Raw genomic sequence first — 19349 nt, forward strand, 5'->3', positions numbered from 1 at the left:
ATCCGAAGAGGCGCAGGCTTTGCTTCAAAAGTGCTGTGACTTTATGCCCTTTGCTCACTGGCCTCCCTCTTCGCCCGATCTGAACCTGCTGAACTACTCTATTTGGTCATATGTCGAGAACGTCAACATGATTTCCCACAACACCAAAGCCAGCCTGATCGCCACCATCCGCCAAGTATTCGCCGAGCTCTCACCAATGCTTGTGGAAAATGCATGCGCCCAGTTCCGGACTCTGATTGAAGCTATATTGAAGATAGCTATATTGAATAGATGTAAGTTATACTACATAATCGGTACTAGTGCACTTATTGATCCATGCTGAAATAATGTTATTTAAAAAAGCCATTCTCAACATGGAAAGGGTGTTTTATACCTACTCTATACTTTAACTTTACAATTAAATAAGCAAAAAAAAACTTTAATTAAACTTGGAAATATAATTTAAAAAATAGCGTGGATCAGTAAGTGCACTAGCACCACATAATCAAGTTACCTGAATTGATTTTTTCAATAAAAGTTTTAAAAAAGCTGTAGTGTTGTTTTCTTTAGGGCGGCAACTTTATCGTTCCACCCTGTACTTTTTTTTTTTTTAGATTCCGTTCTATCAAAAATTCCTAAACAGATTACATTTTAATTATTCCAACTTTTTAAATTTTTAGTAGTTCCAAAACCTTGTCACCTAAATTATGTCAACCTATACTGGCAGAGTAAAATAATTTTAATTTATTATAATTGACAAGGAACGCTTTTCTCCATTCCTAGTTGTAATAATTCATTTAAACGTTTAGTTATTTTTCTTCTACTTGTGGTGAGCAAATCTTTCCAATCAACACCACCACTACAATATAAAAATGTCCATCTTGTTGCTCATTTATTTGTGTCTAATGATATGTGAATCTAACATTTTAAAACTGTTGACAAGTCCTGATTATAAATAATGATTATAATTCTTGCCAATTAACAATATTGACAGAATTGACGATTGCTTATTAATTATATATACACCGCAAATTGGCAGTTGTCGTTAGTGAAGTGCATTAATCACAAACGTGTGTGGCTCTCTCCCTGCCTCCCTTTGTGTGTGTGTGTGTCTCTCTCTCCCTCCCTCTGTGTGTGCCTTTCTCCCTCCCTCTCTGTGTGCGCCTCCCTCTCTTCCTCCCTCCCCTCTCTCTTACTCCCTTTCTCCCTCTGCATGCACCTCTTTTTCTCTCTCTCTCTCTCTCTCTCTGTGCGGCAGGAAAATTTGACATAAGGTCAGAAAGTTAAGATTGAAAAGCTAGCACCTAAGACCTTTAGCACTCTAGCATACAAAAAATAACTGAGCGGCTCTGTTAGTATTTGTCGGTAGAGGTTTGTTCGGTGATTAACAATGAACTAACCTCTTCTCATATGAGTACGAGAAGTATAGCCTGATTTCTTAGAACTGCATAGAACCATACCTTAACTCAACAGTAGAATCAGAAAATCTCATACTAGCTCATCTGTCAGACTGATAATCAATGACATATCCCTCTCTCTTTCTACAAATATACAAACAAAAATGAATAGAAAATTAACTTGTACTTTACTAATTTTCAATTGTTTCAAAATTCTTTGTAATTTTATTGCATTTATAAAGACAGTAAAAAATCTTTTTTATTTATTTAAAGACTATTTAGCCGATAATTATTTCTGTAGTTAAAAAAAAAAAAAAAATTTTAGGGTTTAAATTATTACAATTCTCAATGAATAATTCTAAATATTCATTTTATGTATTTTAAAGAAATATTCAATTGACAGTTATTTTTAAGATAACTTTTTTTTCTTAATATTAATCCTGACAATCTCTCTTATATCCGGTTTTATTTGGGTCTCTTATATCCGGGGTCCTGGATATGACCTTAAACTATATCCAATGGTGAGGCTCCAGCTTGCAGGCTTTGGGGAGTGTGGAGCCACCCTTTAATTGCCATTGCTCCCAGGTCCACTCTGACCCAGAGTGGTAGTACCTGTTAGGGTGCCAACTATGGGTTAAATAGAAACCGACTTGAAAACAACAAATATATTCTATTAAAAATTTTTTCTTAAATCTTTAGATTTGACATTAAATAACCTGAAAAGGGTTGATATGCCGTAAAACAAATACAACAAACTTATATCCGGGTTACACTGTATATATAAAAAAAAAAATTAACATGCTGACATGATTTTATAATTTGACATGATTATTTTAATATGTATTTAGATATGAATGCGAACACTATTAGTATTTTTTCTATATTATTGATGGGGAGTATACACTTTTATTTAAATAAAAAAACGTTAATCATTCTGTGCGTTTTCTTATGTGTAAACAAGATGTGGGTGTGGGTAATCATCTTTTTATCCCCTGGCATTTTTGTTATGTGTGTGGCCAATGATTAACACTTATAATTGGACGTCGAGGGTGAAAGCAACCGACAAGAAAGTTACTTGTACCAAAATAACATTGGATTTTCTTGGGTTAATTTGTTTTTTGTTTGTGCGTTACTGAGAGTAAAAATAAGGTTATCAATAGGGCTAGGACAACAGCATATTCTTTTTATCGTTTTGACTCTCGAGTGTGTATCCGTTGATATCTTATATGCTTTCATAAAGAGTGATGTGGTTCTCGGTTGATTAACTGTCGGATATATACTCGAGTCAAAATCATGAAAAGAATATGCTGTTGTCATAGCCTTAGTTATCAAACCAGATGAATTAAGATGCTTCACATAATACTACTCTTATCCATTGACTCAAATTCCAACATAAAACTTGTTACCCCCCCACACACACACACACTCACACTGGCACTCCACTATCTACAAATACTAACCTCAACTGTCTTTGATTCCTCTTCCTCCTCAGCTTTCAGCCTAATCGTTCATTTGCTTCCTCACTTCAATGATGATTAGACGTAGAATCAAAAACGTTCGTGACAACTATGAAACTTGTATTTATTCATTTTTTTTTTTTTTTTTTTCATATAAAAGTATAATTAAACAGAAGTTCTGTTATTTATGACAATGTTTGTTTAAACATTATCCATGAGCAGGTTTTAATCATCTCAATTCCTCAGAGTGGCTAGACTTGATGAAATTCAAAATCGCTACCGCAGTAGCAGATGTCATTTCAATATTCTATGATATTGATAATTGAACATATTAAATGCTTTTTTTACAAAAAGCATTTACCTTAATGCTAGTTGGAATCATGAGTGTACAAAAGATGCAGCACAAAACGTACAGATGGTTTCAGTTTTCTTTTTCAAATATATATTATATATCCACTGTATCATTTATATAGTTTTTATTCTCTATGCAACGCATGTCCTCAACCCTCACAGATCAGGTTTCACTTTATACATCATAATGCATACACATGCCTGTTAGATATGTCTCTTGGTCAACAGTTGCTGGTTAGTAAAGTAAAAAAAAATATTAATAGATAACAAAAAGAAAGTGGGAGGGGAACAAATTGATTTTTACACAGAAACTGCAACCATTACGTTTTGCTCTAGTTTTTAGATTTTGATACCATTCAATTTCATGTCTTGTGTAAATATGCACACACACCTGATCAAAATAAATTTCATTTACAAATAGACTTTTATAATAAAACATTTTTACATAACAGTTTAATTATTTATGTACAACTAAATTAAGCGCAACTACTTGCCGTCAACATAAAATATTAAACTTTCTTTCAGTGATATTGAAATAGACAAAACAGATTTAGTCACAACTTTCGTCTAAGTTTATTTTTAGCAAATATTGTTTTAGGTCCATAACTAAAGATATCCACAAAATGTAAACTCAATTTTTTTTTTTTTTTTTTTTAATTTAAAAAAAGTCTTTAAATTTAAAATTTTTAATGTTTTTTTTTTTTTTCTTAATACAAAAATGTTTGAACTAAATCTTAAAGTGACTTTTCTGTAAAAATTTGAATTTTTTTAACACAAATCTATATAACAAAAGTGGAAAATCTTTTTAAAAAAAGTAAACAAAGGAAATAAAAAAACCTAAGTAATTATATACATCGAACTCAACATTTTCTACACAACGATTATTGTAACTTAAAATTATAATTGGTACCGCATGAAAGAAATCCTTAAAGACGGGGCAACTTTTCTTTTTTTTTTTTTTTTTCCTCAATTCAGTGTGCCTCTTTGGGAGTGAAAGTAGATTTATTTAAAACCTGAGCAGTTAAATCTGACATTTTGATTTAGGACAACAAGGAAACAGTAGCAACCCTAGGTAAAGTCGGTGGCTGTAATGAGGCTGGCTTAAATAGAGCTGAAAGAGAAAGGATAACTAAATACCAAGGTCTTATGTACAGCATGAAAGGAAACTGGAATCTTAAGATTTCCATCATTCCAGTAATCATAGATGCAACAGGGTTAATGAAACAACTTCAAAAACTACTTGGCAAATATACCTAGTGAACCAAGTGCAAGAGAGATATACACAATTGTACTTAAAGAGATGGTTAGTCCTAAAAGATCTGTTCTAGTCTCTGAAATAGCTGGTAAACATGACATCCGGTAGGATGCGTCATTCTCCAAAAAAAAAAAAAATAAATAAATAACCTTAACTGACAATACGAAAACAATATGAAAAGTCTGACATATTCTAAACATACTCTGGTAGCAAAATGTTTCTAAAAGGCCAACTTGCCAAGTATTTATGACCTAATTCAGCGTAATCTGAGATGTTCAGGCTGTGTGAGAGCGGACTTGACAACTTAGTCTACACAAATGAATATTATTCACTTAAATAAAGGTATCTGCAATGTCAGACGATCCAAATCAAGAAACACAGTAATCATCAAAAGGAACTTTAATCAAAGAAGGAAGGGTCCTGTAAGGGAACTGGGGGAAACTTGTTAAGAACTGGTCTGTTTGGAGAAATCGACGCTTCTTCATTATTAGAGCGAAAATCAAAAAATTGAATTTCAAGTAAAACCAATAGTGTCTCCTTAATTGTCATGTTGCAGTAATGAACATATCCAAAAATTATGAAAAACGATAAGGTAGAAAATTAATTAGTGAAAATAATTTTGGAAGGCAATTAGCAAAAACTATTTTTCTAAAATAGTTCTAATTGTTACAATTATTTTCTGAAAACTTTGAAAGTCTTAGGCCAATTTAGTAAAACTCAACTTTTGCTAATTGTCTTTGAAAACTTTTAATAATTCATTTTCTACCATATTTTTTGTAATTTTTGGATATGTTCACTATTGTGACATAACAATTAAGTAGATTCCATTGGTTTTACTTGAAATCCAATATTTCAACTTTCACTCTAATTACAAAGTACAGGAAACCAATGTCAAACATGGTGGACAGTGAGAAAGACTAGTAATAGGATATAAGAAAATCTTTGTTTTGGTTAAAAAAAATTTTGTATTGCAAAAAAAAAAAAAATTTTTTTTTGATCAAAGCATTTTTTTTTTTTTTTTTTCTTTCGTCACTTAAAAAAAAATGACAAGATTTTAAATTTTTTATTTTAAAACCTGTCAAATGCCATTGATTTGCTTGTTGCAAGGGAGCAACTTTTATATTTAATGTTAGGTGCTACTAGATCAGGCTGTCTAAAGATATTGGCTTCTTGCCTCAAATGCACTATACATCATGCCCCCCCCGCCCCTCTTTTTTCCCCTACTTTTTTATCTGAAGATACTGGCTTTCTGACTTAAAACTTACTTTAGAAAACATTTTCAAGAAAGTGACAACATTTTACTGTAGAAAACAAAAGGACGAAAAGAAAATAGTGTTCTGAATGGGATTCCCTATAAACTATTTTTGAAGATCAAATAGGTTTTAAAGTTTCTGGCCTTTTAGAGGTTGACAGACCATTAAACACAACCAACCAATTATATTTAATGTATAAGGGAAATGAGTAGAACTGTAACTGCCAGTTAATATTTGTATGCAATTTGCATAAATCATCACGTTGTCATGTACTTCAAAGGATGTTGACACATTACGTGTTGCATCCATCATAGGAGTATGACAGTTGTACTTTAGCTGAGCAAAATAATCATACCTCCTTTGTATGACCTTCAATTTCTGTTTGAGATAGTATTATACAAATGCAGATCATATATTTCACAAATCTAATGGTTGGTTTTGAGTGCAAAAATTTGATTAATACTTTTTTTTTTTTTTTTTTTTTTTTTTTGCTGACCTGATAAAAAGTGAAATCAGAAACTACAATGTGATGAATTTAATACTATTATTAATAATACTTGTTCTGTTTTGAAAAATAATTTAGTTTGTTTTTACTGCAGTTGAAGACAAATAATTTTTTGTAAAAATTGCAAAAGTGAAAGCTTAATTTTTTCAAAATTAATTTCGGTAAATAAAGAGCTTTAACATTCAGATTATGTTCTGAAACATTGTGTCTGTATGAATAGGGTTTCAAATAAGATTTTAAAACGCAAATCAATGGTATGAATGAAAGTATTTCCCGCTGCTTGAATGCATTTAAAATTTGAAAAGTCTAAGTGTTAAGAGACCAGTCGAAATTTAGAATTTTTTTAATAATAAACTTTATATATAATGTGACCTTGTATGTGTGGAACAGTCTCTATCAAACTGGCAATTTTTTTGGCTAAAGACTTGAAACTTGATATATAAGGGATTTGGACTTGTGGAGCAAATTAAATTTATTTTTAGTCGGTAAAAATATCTGCTAGGTGGTCAAAATTGAAAATTTTGAACTTGGCAGGCATAAGTCGACTTAAAATGCTCCTCTGTGCATGTGCAAATATAAATTTAAATGTTAAATTGCATTAATTTTTAAAGTTTTGCTATCCATCTGTCCTGAAGTCTTATGGTAGTGAATATTGCTGAGAGCTAAATGTTTTGGTTTGAATTCTAGCTGATGGCACCTAAGTTTTTAACTTTTGAAATTACTACTATATATTGGGTACAACATAATTGATAGAATTGACTCTATAATAAATACAAAATTTGCATAAATTAAAATATATTATGTGTATTTGACGATCAGACAATGCTCAGCAGCCTGCTAGTTTAATTTCAATTATCTATTCATATAAGAAACAAAAGGAATGTACAGACAATTTATATATATATATATATATATATATATATATATATATATCTAAAAAATAAAAAAATTTTTTAAATATTGGAATCCGACATGATGTACTTTTTCTTCAATAAAAACAGAAAATTATGGCTAAGTGACAATATGACATAAAAATATTGTCTGTATTTTCCTGATGAAGACTCTTATATTGGTCAAATTTAAATAAATGTTTACTTTAAAAGAAAAAAATTGCATTTTGACTGGTCTCTAAACTTATATTTAAAAAAAAACAAAAACAATGGTTTAGGATATAATTGAATGATGTACTTTCAGTTTTAATAACAATTTTATACTTATTCATGAACTGTGTTTAATGAACTGCTTAATCAAACAATTTTTTTTTAGGGTTTAAATGTGTCTTTACAGCACATTTACAAGTTATTTTTTATGAACTTGAACTTTTCTATAAAAAAATAATCGCTCTTTTTCCATTTGAAGGTTTGGAATAAAATGTTTGAACCACTCCATAGCCTAAACTTCAGTATTGGAGGAGACCAGACGCAGCATCTTTTATGGAGAATATGCAATGGAGAACTGGACAACATGCAACCAAAGGTGAGTCAACGTGACCGTGTACTATTCAAATTATCAAAAATGACCCAGTAGAATGTTACTTCTATGTTAACAAATTGCTCAATCATTAGAAAAATCTATGTAACTTTGCCATCACCAAAATGTATTGACACTCAAATAATTAACTGTTTAGAGTTTCTTCTTGGATAATGTTTAATGAAATTTTGCGGTGTGATTGACTACTGTCCTCTCAGCCTTCAGATTATGAAGTTTTCAAATTTTATATATCCCTTTATTCCTCTCCTCCCATCATTTCTCGTTTTATTTGCTTTTCATCCTAACTTGTTACATGTTTAATAGGAAACAAAATCACTTCTCATTAGTATTGTTATATCCTGATACCTATTCTGTGAATGTTCCTATTTTTGATACAATCTGGAAGTGATATTGAGGGATTTTTTAAAGTTTGAATGCCATTGTTATAAAAAGGCTTAGGTTAAATGTGATGCACTCTCCTATAAATTGGTTTACATAACTTGTAGACACAGTGGCCTAGAAAGAAAATTTCAATATTTATTTCGACGGTGCTCAATACATGAGTACAGCTACATAGTAAGTTAGCCTAAAATATATATATATGTATATATCAATTATACTACAGTTTTTAGCATTTTATTCTGATACTTCTCTATGGAGTCTGAAATACAGAAGACTATAGCTTAATTGCCATAAATATTTTCATAACTTACTACATACATAATGCCAACATTTACATACAATTTACCTCTTCCAATGCTATAAAGTTTGTGTCGCTCACTGGTAGGGTAACAGGCTTTATTCAGTCTCTATTTTGAATCTTGCTAGGTCTACCCACACTGAGAAGCCATATACAGTAATACATGTACTTTGGTAATTATAACTCATCAACACTATATATAACATAAAATAGACATTAACTTTTTTATACCTACAGACACCAAGTCATAATTATTGCTAGACATGGGACTTTAACAATCAAGTCAACTTTGTATGCTAGTGTTCTTCCACTCGGCTACTACGAACTAACATTTACATGGAAGTGAATTAAATTACTTTAAAAGCCATGTAAGCAGGCTTATCATAATTCAAACAGCAATGAGAATATTCTAGCAAAAGGAAGCTTGTAAATGATGCACGTGTGTGTGTATAATCTACAAATAGCAATTTCGTCTACAACTTGTGTAACTAGTCGCATCTAGATATGATCAGCAGAGAAGCACTTTATCCATTCTGCTAACAAAGCTGCCACTAATCAAAAAAGAAATTATAGTACTATTTATGCACTTTATTCCCATATATTTTACCACAGTGTGGAAATATAAATTTGTAATTTCATCATCTCCATTATTTTAATGGTTTTAATGCGTTCTTTGCTGAAAGTAATTTTTTGTTCTTTAATGTTTTTATTTTATTTTATTTTTTTTGTTTAAAGATTATTGTTGTCTTGATTGGAACAAATAATTATACTCACACTGCTGAAGAAATTGCTGAAGGAATTGAGGAAGTTGCTAACACCATCTCCCAGAAGCAGCCACAAGCCCAAATAATTATTATGGTAAGAGAAAATCTATCTGTTTTATGAATTTCTTTTTTCACCCAGCAATGTGGTAGGTGTTTGAAAAGAATGTAGCTTCCATTCCGGAAGTTTATGTATGAATGAATGAGTAGTTTTTGCGTGGTTCTTTTTTTTATACCGTAGATTAGTTATTTGCCCTTTGCATAAACGTACACCATTTATCTGCCCTTGATCTGAATATATATCTCTATATAAATAAAATGAACTCATTTTTTCTCGTCGGATTTTGACCTTAATAGGATTAAAAATCAAGATATTTCATGCAAATATAATATGCACAAACGGCAGAACAATATCTGAGGTGTGTTATAGGCTTATTATTTCTCAAATTCCTCGATAATCTTAGATTTCTATACTTTTTCTGCTGAGAAGTCACGGCCAAAATCGGTTAAGATCAATGGAAGTGGTAAAATATTTTCTCTCTAATAAATTCCTCCTCCCCTGCCACCACTTAACACCGTTTGGGGATCGTTCACAAGGAACAGTTGAGAAGAGAACACCGGTTTGGCTTCGTAGTTCTTTCATGTGAAGTTATTTAAAATCACTAAACTAAGCTGCAGTGCTCTGTGGCGTAGTGGTTAGCATGCTGGACAATTCACATTATATTTTCACGTTCGCGCCGACCTACCGTAGTCGTTTTTTTTTTTTTGTTTTTTTTTTTCCTAAACAACTGGAATGGACTTTTCTTGGTGGCCGAACTGTTAACGTTGCAGATGCTTTTTTTTTTTTTTGTTTTTTTTTTTTCACACTTTATTTTCCTACTTTTACTCATGACTCCGGGTTTGATCCTTCCTACTTACCTACCATAACATTTTTTAAACCCCCCCCCCCCCCCGTCCCGGAAACAAACACTCGGGCAACGCCGGGTACCCCCGCTAGTATATATATATGTGTGTGTGTACACATTATTTTTCTGGTGAATTTGATATTAAAACTTAATTCTGTATTAAACTCCTGTTTCTATGTTAAAAATGCTGGTGAACTAAAAAAAAATCATAATTACTAATTTAAACTTCAATAAAAAAAAAAAAAAAGTTAATTTCTTTTGGTTTTTTGACCCTTTCTCAATCATAAAACTATTATAAAGGAAATTGATGTTTCGACAATGGATAATCTGACTATTCTCATTTTGGTTATTTTTACGTTTTGGTCAATGTAGCCTCCGACCTTAAAGTGTAACTTCACAAAGGATATTATTGGCGAATGCCAAGAATGTTATTTCTTCTAACCAACCGTAGTCATTAGAATTCAATTTGTGTGATGTTATTTTGAAACGAAAACGACATCGAATCGTTTACTTTTTTTTTTTTTTAAATTTGATTCCATATAGATTTGATAGAATGTTTCTGAATAATGGATTATCTCCTTCTACTGCCAACTACGAAGAATATTTTATGCTAAACAATTGAATAGAATTAAGTGATTTAATTCTGATTCCAATTCAGAATTTATGGTCAATTCTTTAAATGGGAAATTATTTTCAGTACATTTTAATAAAATCTATTTATAATGCAGTTCATTATGAATAATTGCAGAATGTTGAATTACTAGATGTTTAAGTTTTATTGTATTTTGTATTAGAGGCTGAAGTCAATTTGAAAGTCACACTCATAATAACTTTGATTTTGTTTATCATAAAGACTCGCTACCTGACCCCTATTGTAGCCAATGAAGTCTCATACCTTATGACTTTGACCTTGAAAAGTTTGGTCATAGTAAAAATTGATAGAATTTCGACATCCAATGTTTTCCAGATTTGAGCTGTAGATCTGATTGATACAAGTAATCACTTTGCCAAATTTCAACCAGATTAAATAGTTTTTTTTATTTTATTTATTTTTTTTAACATATGAGCCTTACTTTGCCTAGAAAAGACTTCAGCCTATTCTTATGTTGTCAAGCAGAGGTATGCAGTCTCACGATTGACTTGTGTTGTTTAATGAATTAAAAACAAAATATTTCCACTTCACTGTGCTTATCTTTTAAATTTTTACACATTTATTATCTAAATTCTTTCTCTTCAGGGCATTCCCCCACGTGGTCGGCAACCAAATCCTCTGAGAGACAGACTCGGCAAAGTAAATGAAATTCTGGACGCGAACATTCCGAAACTGCCCAATTGCAGTTTTCTTCAGGTAGACAGCAGCCTGTTTGTCCATCCAACCACTGGCGTGATTAACCACCATGACATGTACGACTACCTCCATTGCACAAAACAAGGTTATCAGAAATTATGCGAGCCACTCTGGGAAGAAATCCAACAACTGATGCAGACCTATGTGAAAGTAGAGAGCACGGCTGTTGATACAGCCTCCATTGCCGGAGAGTTGGCCTCTGACCGAACGATATGATGAGAAGGATGATGATGATGATGACCACTGTGCAAATGAACTATCTGGACTGATGATATGCTTCCCCTCCCCTCGTCCCCCCCCCCAACATCCCTAGCTCATTTCTATTTACACACACTCACACGTATCCGCAGCTTCATTTCTTTCCGTTACATTATAGTTTTGTTGCGAATCTTTCAGAAATCTGATTTCCGTTGTTGATTGAAGGGAGTGTGTGTGTAATATATATATATATATATATATATATATATATATATACAAATTCTACCCGAGATAAATGATATTTGCTTCTTTGATAGAAAAAAAAAAAAAAAGAAATTTAGTGTTCCTCAAGATTTTTTTTTAGTTATATTTAACCTCTCTCCATCCTCTCTACTTTTTTAATGATTTTTTTTTTTTATGGGGAGGATAGTAGGGGTCTTTTCTTTCCTTTTACCTTCTTGTATATTCACTTTTAAAAATTTTGGTTCTAATTTACAAATACCCTCCTGACAAATCCTCCTAGTATACCCTCTCTCTTCCTCCCTTCGACTATCGCTTACCCAGTCTCGGATTTCCTGAAACTGCTGCCATGGGGGTGCACCTCTCAACCTTGCTTGCTGACTCAACCCATTTTTGTTTGTGCCTTTGTGAGATCTGAACCGCCGCCGCCTTTTTGATGGTCAGCTTGTGTCTGTTTTGCTTGACAATCATGCAGTCCGAAAAAAAAAAAGAGGGTTTTAAAAAAAAAATCCTATAAAATGTGTTCTTTGTTCAATTGCAATGGCTTCTCTTTGACCCCCCCCCCCCCCACCACCACCACCTCCATTCTTGCAAATTGCCACATTTTCTGCTGCTTTTAAAAGCCAAAACTGAAAACTGGTTGGAAAACAAAAATGTCAAACGGCCACACTAAATTCAACTATTTGTCGGTCTCTTCTCTTTTTTAAAGCAATGCAATTTTTTTTTCTTTTAATCTGTTCCCCCTGGCAGAGTTAATTGATTTGCCTAACTCTAAACTAGGCAATCCTTTTTTGGTAGAATAAATGTATCAACTTCTAATTGGTTAAAAACAAAAAATTTGGATTATAGATTGTTTTGCCTTTCAGATTTGTTTGAATCTTGTGAAAATGATTTTTTCCAGGCGACTTTTGACAGTGATGTCAGAAAAACTCCTCCCCCTTTCTCTCTAAAAAAAAAAAAAAACATTCCCATTAATAAGAGTTAGAAAAATCAACTGAAAGATTTTTATTGGTGTCAGAAATGAAAACAGACATTTCCCTTCAACATATAAAGAGGTAGAAAAGCCAACTTAAAGATGTTGTTTAATGGTTCCTACACATGTTAGAAATTTAACTGATCCGTCATGATTGAATTAGAAATGAGTCTCCCCCCCCCCTTAGGTTCAAACAATTTTAACTTCACTTTTGCCTTTTGTTATTTAGGATAAATGTTTGGATGCAGGAATATGTTAGAACAGTATAGTTAATCACAACTCTCATGATAGTCAGACTCGTTTTCTAAAACAACACTAAAAAGGAAATGTTTAGTTTTTTTTTTTTTTTTTTTTTTTTTTTTTTTTTTTTTCTTCTTCATATTTTTATCATGCTTTCACAAATACTTATTTTTCTTTTCTGATGGAATTAAAATTCCTGGATTTTTTTTTTTTTTTTATAACATTGTTTGGGAATTTTCCTTGTTACATAGGAAAAGAAAAGACTAAAGAATTTCTTTTTTGTTTAGTAAAACATGTATAAAGATAGGTATGTTGCCTATGCACACTGTAAACTTATAACAGATAAACAAATCAAATTGATGGTTGATTTGTTTTGTCAACTTCTCGCTTTCCCCAAACAAAAACTTTTCACACGAAACAAAAACATTGAGTTCATAACTCAATTCTGTTTATTTTTATTTTATTTAAAAGATTTTGTCTTCATGAAGTTTTTTTTTTTTTTTTTTTTTCATTTGTTACTTTTTATCTTTGTAAACATTTTTTGCTTTCTTTAAAAATTAAAAAATAAAAACATTTTTGCTTTCAAAGATTTTTTTTTTTTTCCTGAATCATTTTCACAACTTTTTAGTTATATTTTTATACTTGCAGACACTAGTATTTCATGCACATCCAATCATCTATGTAGGGAGTAATAATTGACTCTGTAGGCTAGCATTCTACCTCAAGATCACCAGTAATTAAAGAAAAGCATTGGGGAAAATTAAGTGCTTATAAATATCAAATTAGTGTGCATACATAGTAAAAACAGTATTCAATAATTAGAAGTTGGAGTGTGTGTATGTATTGTTGTGGTGTTAAATAATTGACGAGGACAACATGGTAACAAATATATATGTATTAACAAAAATACATAAGACGTAACTGAGCAATACCTTTGCTCACTGCTGGACTAGTGGTGACAACCATACTCTCCGCGTGTTTCTCTCTGACTCCCTTCAGTAAACCGGTTCTCATTCATGGGAAGTGACGTCATAGAATAGTTCATTATTCCCGGTAGTAGGGTTGCTTCCCCGACATATATATGATCTATTATTTTTAATTAGGGATATAAGCAGTTTTTGAAACTTTGTATTTAACTTTTGCTTCCTAAGGTTACTTCCCGTTTGTTTTGTCTTTTTTTTTTTTTTTTTTTTTCTTCCATGGGACATTTTTTGTTTTTTTTCCTGGGACAGTTTTTTTTTTTTTTTTTTTTTTTTCTCATGGGACAATTTTTAAATATTTAAAAAAATATTTTTACATGCATAAAAGTATCCATGGACATGGCTACACACACATATAATTATGCTGACTGGAGTTTTTAAATTGGACCTAAATAATCTTAAAGCTTATAAATCAAACTTTTTTTTTTTTTTTTTTTTGGCAATATAATGTACTTTGCAACTATTTATTTTAATTGTTTCGTTGGGACTACACGTTTATATTGTGAAAAATTTTAGCTGATCACTTAAAAAAAACCCAAAAAACTTAGAGTTGTCTCCCTTAGAACTAAAATTTTTTTCTGTCCAAACAAAAAATGACTTCACTATACACGATCAGGTACAGTTAGTCAAATACTAAATTTCTTCCTCTTTTTTTTTTTTTTTTTTTTTTTTTTTATTCATTCATTAAATATTGGGTTTGATTTGTCTTTAGATAAATATTATAAAATAAAAATATTTTCAAGTGCCAACCATGTTGAAAATAAACTGGTAGTTATTAAAGTAGTGATATGTACAGAGCATGACCTACGCTCTGCCAAATAAGTGACAAATGTTCAGAATCACAATTCATGCCCTAACATTGGCAGTATAGTGAAACTCTTATTTTTCTTATTGTATACATTGTGGAAAGCAAGATCCACTCTCCCCACCAAGCAGGTGATGTCTGTTCAGGTTCCTGATAGCAGAGACTGTTTTCAAGTTTTCCTTCTACAAAAGTTTGATAGTCTAGTGCAGCGGTTCTCAACCTTTTTTGACCCATGGACCCCTTTTCCCTTTTTTTTCTTGGTGGACCCCCTTATAATTTTTGGTCATAAAACAATATTCTATTTCTCAATATAATTTTTTGAGCTTTTAATAAACAAATAAATATTATATAATTAAACTCTATTTTAAAATGAAAACTAATTTAATGCAAATAAAGTATTTTACAACAATTATAATAATGAAAACTTGATTAACGCTAACTGTTTTTTTGTTTTTGTAAATTCACGTAATGGAATGAATGTGTGTGTGTGGTTTTGGTACTTATGCAGGATACAGGCCGTGCTATTTTGTAGATAGAATTTTTAAGTTATACTCAATTTTTACGGTATGTTTTGTTCCATTAAATTGTTAGGTGAATGTACATACATCTCAACCTTTTCCCGGCTATCGCCCCCAAAAGCTATTTTTGACTTATAATCGCCTCCAAGAATAAATAATAACAAATATTGTAATTATGACTAACCAACACTAGAAACATTTTGTACATGCAAATGGAAAACAAATTAATTAAAAACAATTTTATTGCAAATTTACAAGAAATGTAGAGTCTAACTCGTGTGAGCCCTGAGATTGGTGATGTTTCATTAAAAATTCAATGTCAGGTTTAATATTACTCAAGCAGATACGAATATCTCCACGAGAAATAATGTTAAATCTGTTTCGTTCCTTCTGTAAAATGTGATTCACAGCGCTGAATCCAGTTTCGACAAGATATGATGTTGGGAAAAACAAAAGGATTTTCGACATTTGTGACCACAAATTTGGATACAGTGATTTTACAGTGTTTGATTGCCAAAATGCACACAAAGTTTCTCTTTTGAACTTGATTTGCAATTCATCATTGCATTTTATCTCAATGATTTCCTCCTGGATATTTTCGTGTGCACTGAGAGGATCACAATCGAATGGGTCAATCATCCATGGCTCAATAGTGAAGTCAAATAAATCGGAAAATCTGATTTCTAGATCATTTTTCATGGCTGACAGATGGTTACAATAAATAACAATGTCATTTTCACATAAGTCGATTTCCGCTAGTTCGGGTATATTATCAGATTGCCTTCGTTTTAAATTAATTTGAAACATATTAAGTTTTTCAACAAAAGCTCTCATCACCCGTTTACAGTCTATCAGGGTTATCATTTTTCCTTGCAGCAGAAGAGACTTCATTTAACTTACGGAAGATTCAACTAAGATAGTGTATATTTTTCTTTTGAGCTTGAATTTCGATAGCTAAGTCTGACTGTCCTTCTGTTTGTAGGAATACAACTATTGCATTAAATAAGTTCACAAATCTTTGCAAACAGTTGCCTTTGGATAGCCACCGGACATCGGTATGCAAAAGGAGTCTTATATATTGTTCGTCAGTATCAACACAAAATTTTCGAAAAAGACGGTCACATTTACTGTTAGATTTGATTTTGTTTATTGTTTTTATAACAGTATTCATTGACTGATTTAGAATAGGGCTTAAATTTTGGGCCATGAGTTAATGCCTATGTAGCACACAGTGTATAGCTAAAATATCGGGGCACAGCTTTTCCAAAAAAGAAATAAATCCTTTGTGTCTTCCCACCATAGCCATTGCACCATCAGTAGCACATGAAACTAAATTTTTAGTATATGGAATATCTTTTTCTTCAAAAAAAGTTTTCACAGCAGAAAATATGGAAGCGCCTGTAGTGTCAGTCTCCAACAGTTTTACAAACAATAAATCCTCTTGTAATGCACAATTATTATCAAAATATTGGACATATCCCATTAAAAGAGCCTTATTGTCAACAACAGTACTTTCGTTGATTTGAATGGAAAAGTTTGTAGTTTTCAATCTTTGAATTAGTACGTCTTCGATATAATCTGACATTTCATCAATTCTCCTACGGATAGAATCATTACTCAAAGGTATTGCCTTAATGATGAATGAAGGATCTTGATTCATAATTTCTGTTATTACTGCTTCTACTGCAGGCTTAATAATCTTTTCAGCTGCCGTATGTGAGCTACCTGTTTTCGCAATAATTTCAGCAATTTTGTAGGAGGCAATTAGTCCACCGTCATTAATTTTTGTCTGCTTCTTAAATAATGAAATCAAAGTACTACGACTTTCTAACGCAGATTTCAATTCCTGAAAATATTCGATAGGCTTACTGACTTTATCGGGGTGTTTTCTTATGTGGTCTGAAAGCCGAGAGGGTTTCATGGCTTCATTGGATAAAGATTGATGACACATGAGGCAAAAGGGCTGCTTTGGGTCTGTAGAGTTTTTGATGAATCCATATTGTAAGTACCCATCGATATACTGTCGACACTTCTTTTTTGCCGAGCTTGCCATAAAAAATAAGGGTGCGAGCTGTAATAAACTAGCGTATGGTCGCAAGAAAAAAATACGAACAAATTGAGTAAGATTAAATTATTTTTATTCTCACCACAAAGCAAAAGGTTGTTTGTTTTTTATTATTTCCTTGATGGCGTCGATGGCAACGGTGAGTTTGTTGATTTGGCAGTCGGTGACGGCGGTGGTGCGAGAGCTTACCACGATGGTGATGACGTAGACAGTAGCAGTCGGTGACGACTATGGGGAGGCGATGATGTCGGCGGTGAAGTTTATTGATACATCAGTCGGTGATATCAGAGAAGCGGCGTCAGTGATAGCCTTGTTGTTGATGTTAGCAGTAATGACAGAGCGAGTTTTATAAACATGATGGTCGTTTTGTCGCTTGTTGTTTTAATGCGTGTTCCTCCTTTGGTCGCCGGCTGGAAAGAGCAGTAGATAACTCGAATTTCGCGCCAAGTCTTTTTTTCTTCGTTTTCCTTCGGAGCTCTCCGGAAATGGTGCACGCTCAGTGTGTCGCCGTCCGACATTAGTTCCGGATATTGAGTTTATAATTTCAAAAAATTTACTCGCAAAAATGTAAAAAAATTTTCACAGATAAAATTGATTGAAAATTGCCACCCCAAAATTTGATTTTCGCCCACTAGGGGGCGATTCGCCCACTAGGGGGCGATTCGCCCACTAGGGGGCGATTCGCCCACTAGGGGGCGATTCGCCCCCGGTTGAGAACCGCTGGTCTAGTGTGTATTGGGAGGGATTCATACTTTTTTGTTGTACTTTATAAGTCAACTTTTTGGTTTTCAATCTCTACAACAAGTAGTCCTTAATGAAATTAGATTATTCAAGGTTTTATTTTTACTTTTCATTTTAGTTTTTCTATCAGTTAGGTTGCATTTTTCGAAATGGTGGGGTTTAGTCTTACTACTTTTCTAAACCTAGGGGAAGGAGAAATGTATCTATAGCTGTCAATCCAAAAGGAAACTCAAAAGTCAACAATTTTTTTTTTTTTTTTTTTTTTTTTTTGGAAAAAAATAGGTGCTTCGTTATTAACATTCTCTGCAAAATGTTAAATAGCAAATTTTGAAAATACTTGCTATTTTAAAAAAAAAAACCTGAATTCTTATAAAATTTTGTAAGCGTTTTTTTTTTTTTTTTTCTTTCCTCTAATCTATATATTACTACCATAGTACCTTTAACGTATGTAGGTGTGTCACAGTTTCCAGATTATAAATTATTCGATCGGGAGATTTAACAATAATATTGCAGGGTTTCCATAAACGCTGAATGTTCAGTATGCCCAGCAGCAATATATTATATGAAAGATGCCACTGTGGAATTTCTACAGAACCTGCTTGTGTGTGTATAATATATATATATATATATATATAACTTCAGAATAAAATTATCTAACAATCAATAAAAAAAAATTTTTACTAGACCTATTATATAAAGAAAATTGCTCCAGCGAAATACCTACTTCGGACCATTACATTGTGATGTGGTTTACTCAAAATACAGTTTGGATCATTTTACAACACTGCTATCAAATACATTCACTTCAGATTTTACCATGCAATTTGAATGCAAATTTTTATATCCTTTTCATTAATTTCCCTTACTTAAACAACTTCTAAGTGTGATTTTCCATGTCTCACTGACTTTAGCAAACTAACTATTTGCTAATATTTTCTCCTGAAGAGATGGTAGACATCGAAATCCTTTGGGATAAGGAGTTATAATATTTCAAACATATTCTTTGTTTTACATAGAATAATGAAAAATCTTTTGATTTGAAATTCTAACATTTCACATCATAAATTTTTAAAGTCATTGAATGACTAAAATTTGATATATATATATATATATATATATATATATACACACACACATACTAGCAGTTCCGATCGGCTTTGCTCGGGCCCTACATACTGTTCATAACTTTATGGGCATATGTATATATA

At 32.0% G+C, this 19349-nt stretch overlaps 3 protein-coding genes across 3 annotated transcripts in view; 1 reads left to right on the plus strand and 2 right to left on the minus strand.

Annotated features, from left to right (window-relative positions):
- The window catches only part of LOC145277628 (platelet-activating factor acetylhydrolase IB subunit alpha2-like), a 142520-nt gene extending 128913 nt beyond the window's left edge, over positions 1–13607 (plus strand). Inside the window, exons 3-5 of the mRNA XM_080129186.1 lie at positions 7557–7673; positions 9103–9225; positions 11271–13607. Coding sequence (XP_079985312.1) covers positions 7557–7673; positions 9103–9225; positions 11271–11597 — 567 coding nt within the window. The 3' untranslated portion in view covers positions 11598–13607. The remainder of the gene's footprint in view (positions 1–7556; positions 7674–9102; positions 9226–11270) is intronic.
- A 1968-nt stretch (positions 13608–15575) lies between these two features.
- Positions 15576–16199, minus strand: LOC145278166 (protein FAM200C-like). Its single transcript, XM_080130446.1, has one exon. It carries the CDS (start codon positions 16197–16199, stop codon positions 15576–15578), a length of 624 nt encoding a protein of 207 aa, XP_079986572.1.
- Positions 16200–16545: 346 nt separating this feature from the next.
- LOC145278167 (SCAN domain-containing protein 3-like) lies at positions 16546–17388 on the minus strand. Its single transcript, XM_080130447.1, has one exon. The coding sequence runs from the start codon at positions 17386–17388 to the stop codon at positions 16546–16548; it is 843 nt and encodes a 280-aa protein (XP_079986573.1).
- Positions 17389–19349: the final 1961 nt, after the last annotated feature.

This window comes from Euprymna scolopes, chromosome 6 (assembly GCF_053919585.1).
Source record: "Euprymna scolopes isolate OS-2025 chromosome 6, ASM5391958v1, whole genome shotgun sequence".
NCBI classification, from domain to species: domain Eukaryota; kingdom Metazoa; phylum Mollusca; class Cephalopoda; order Sepiida; family Sepiolidae; genus Euprymna; species Euprymna scolopes.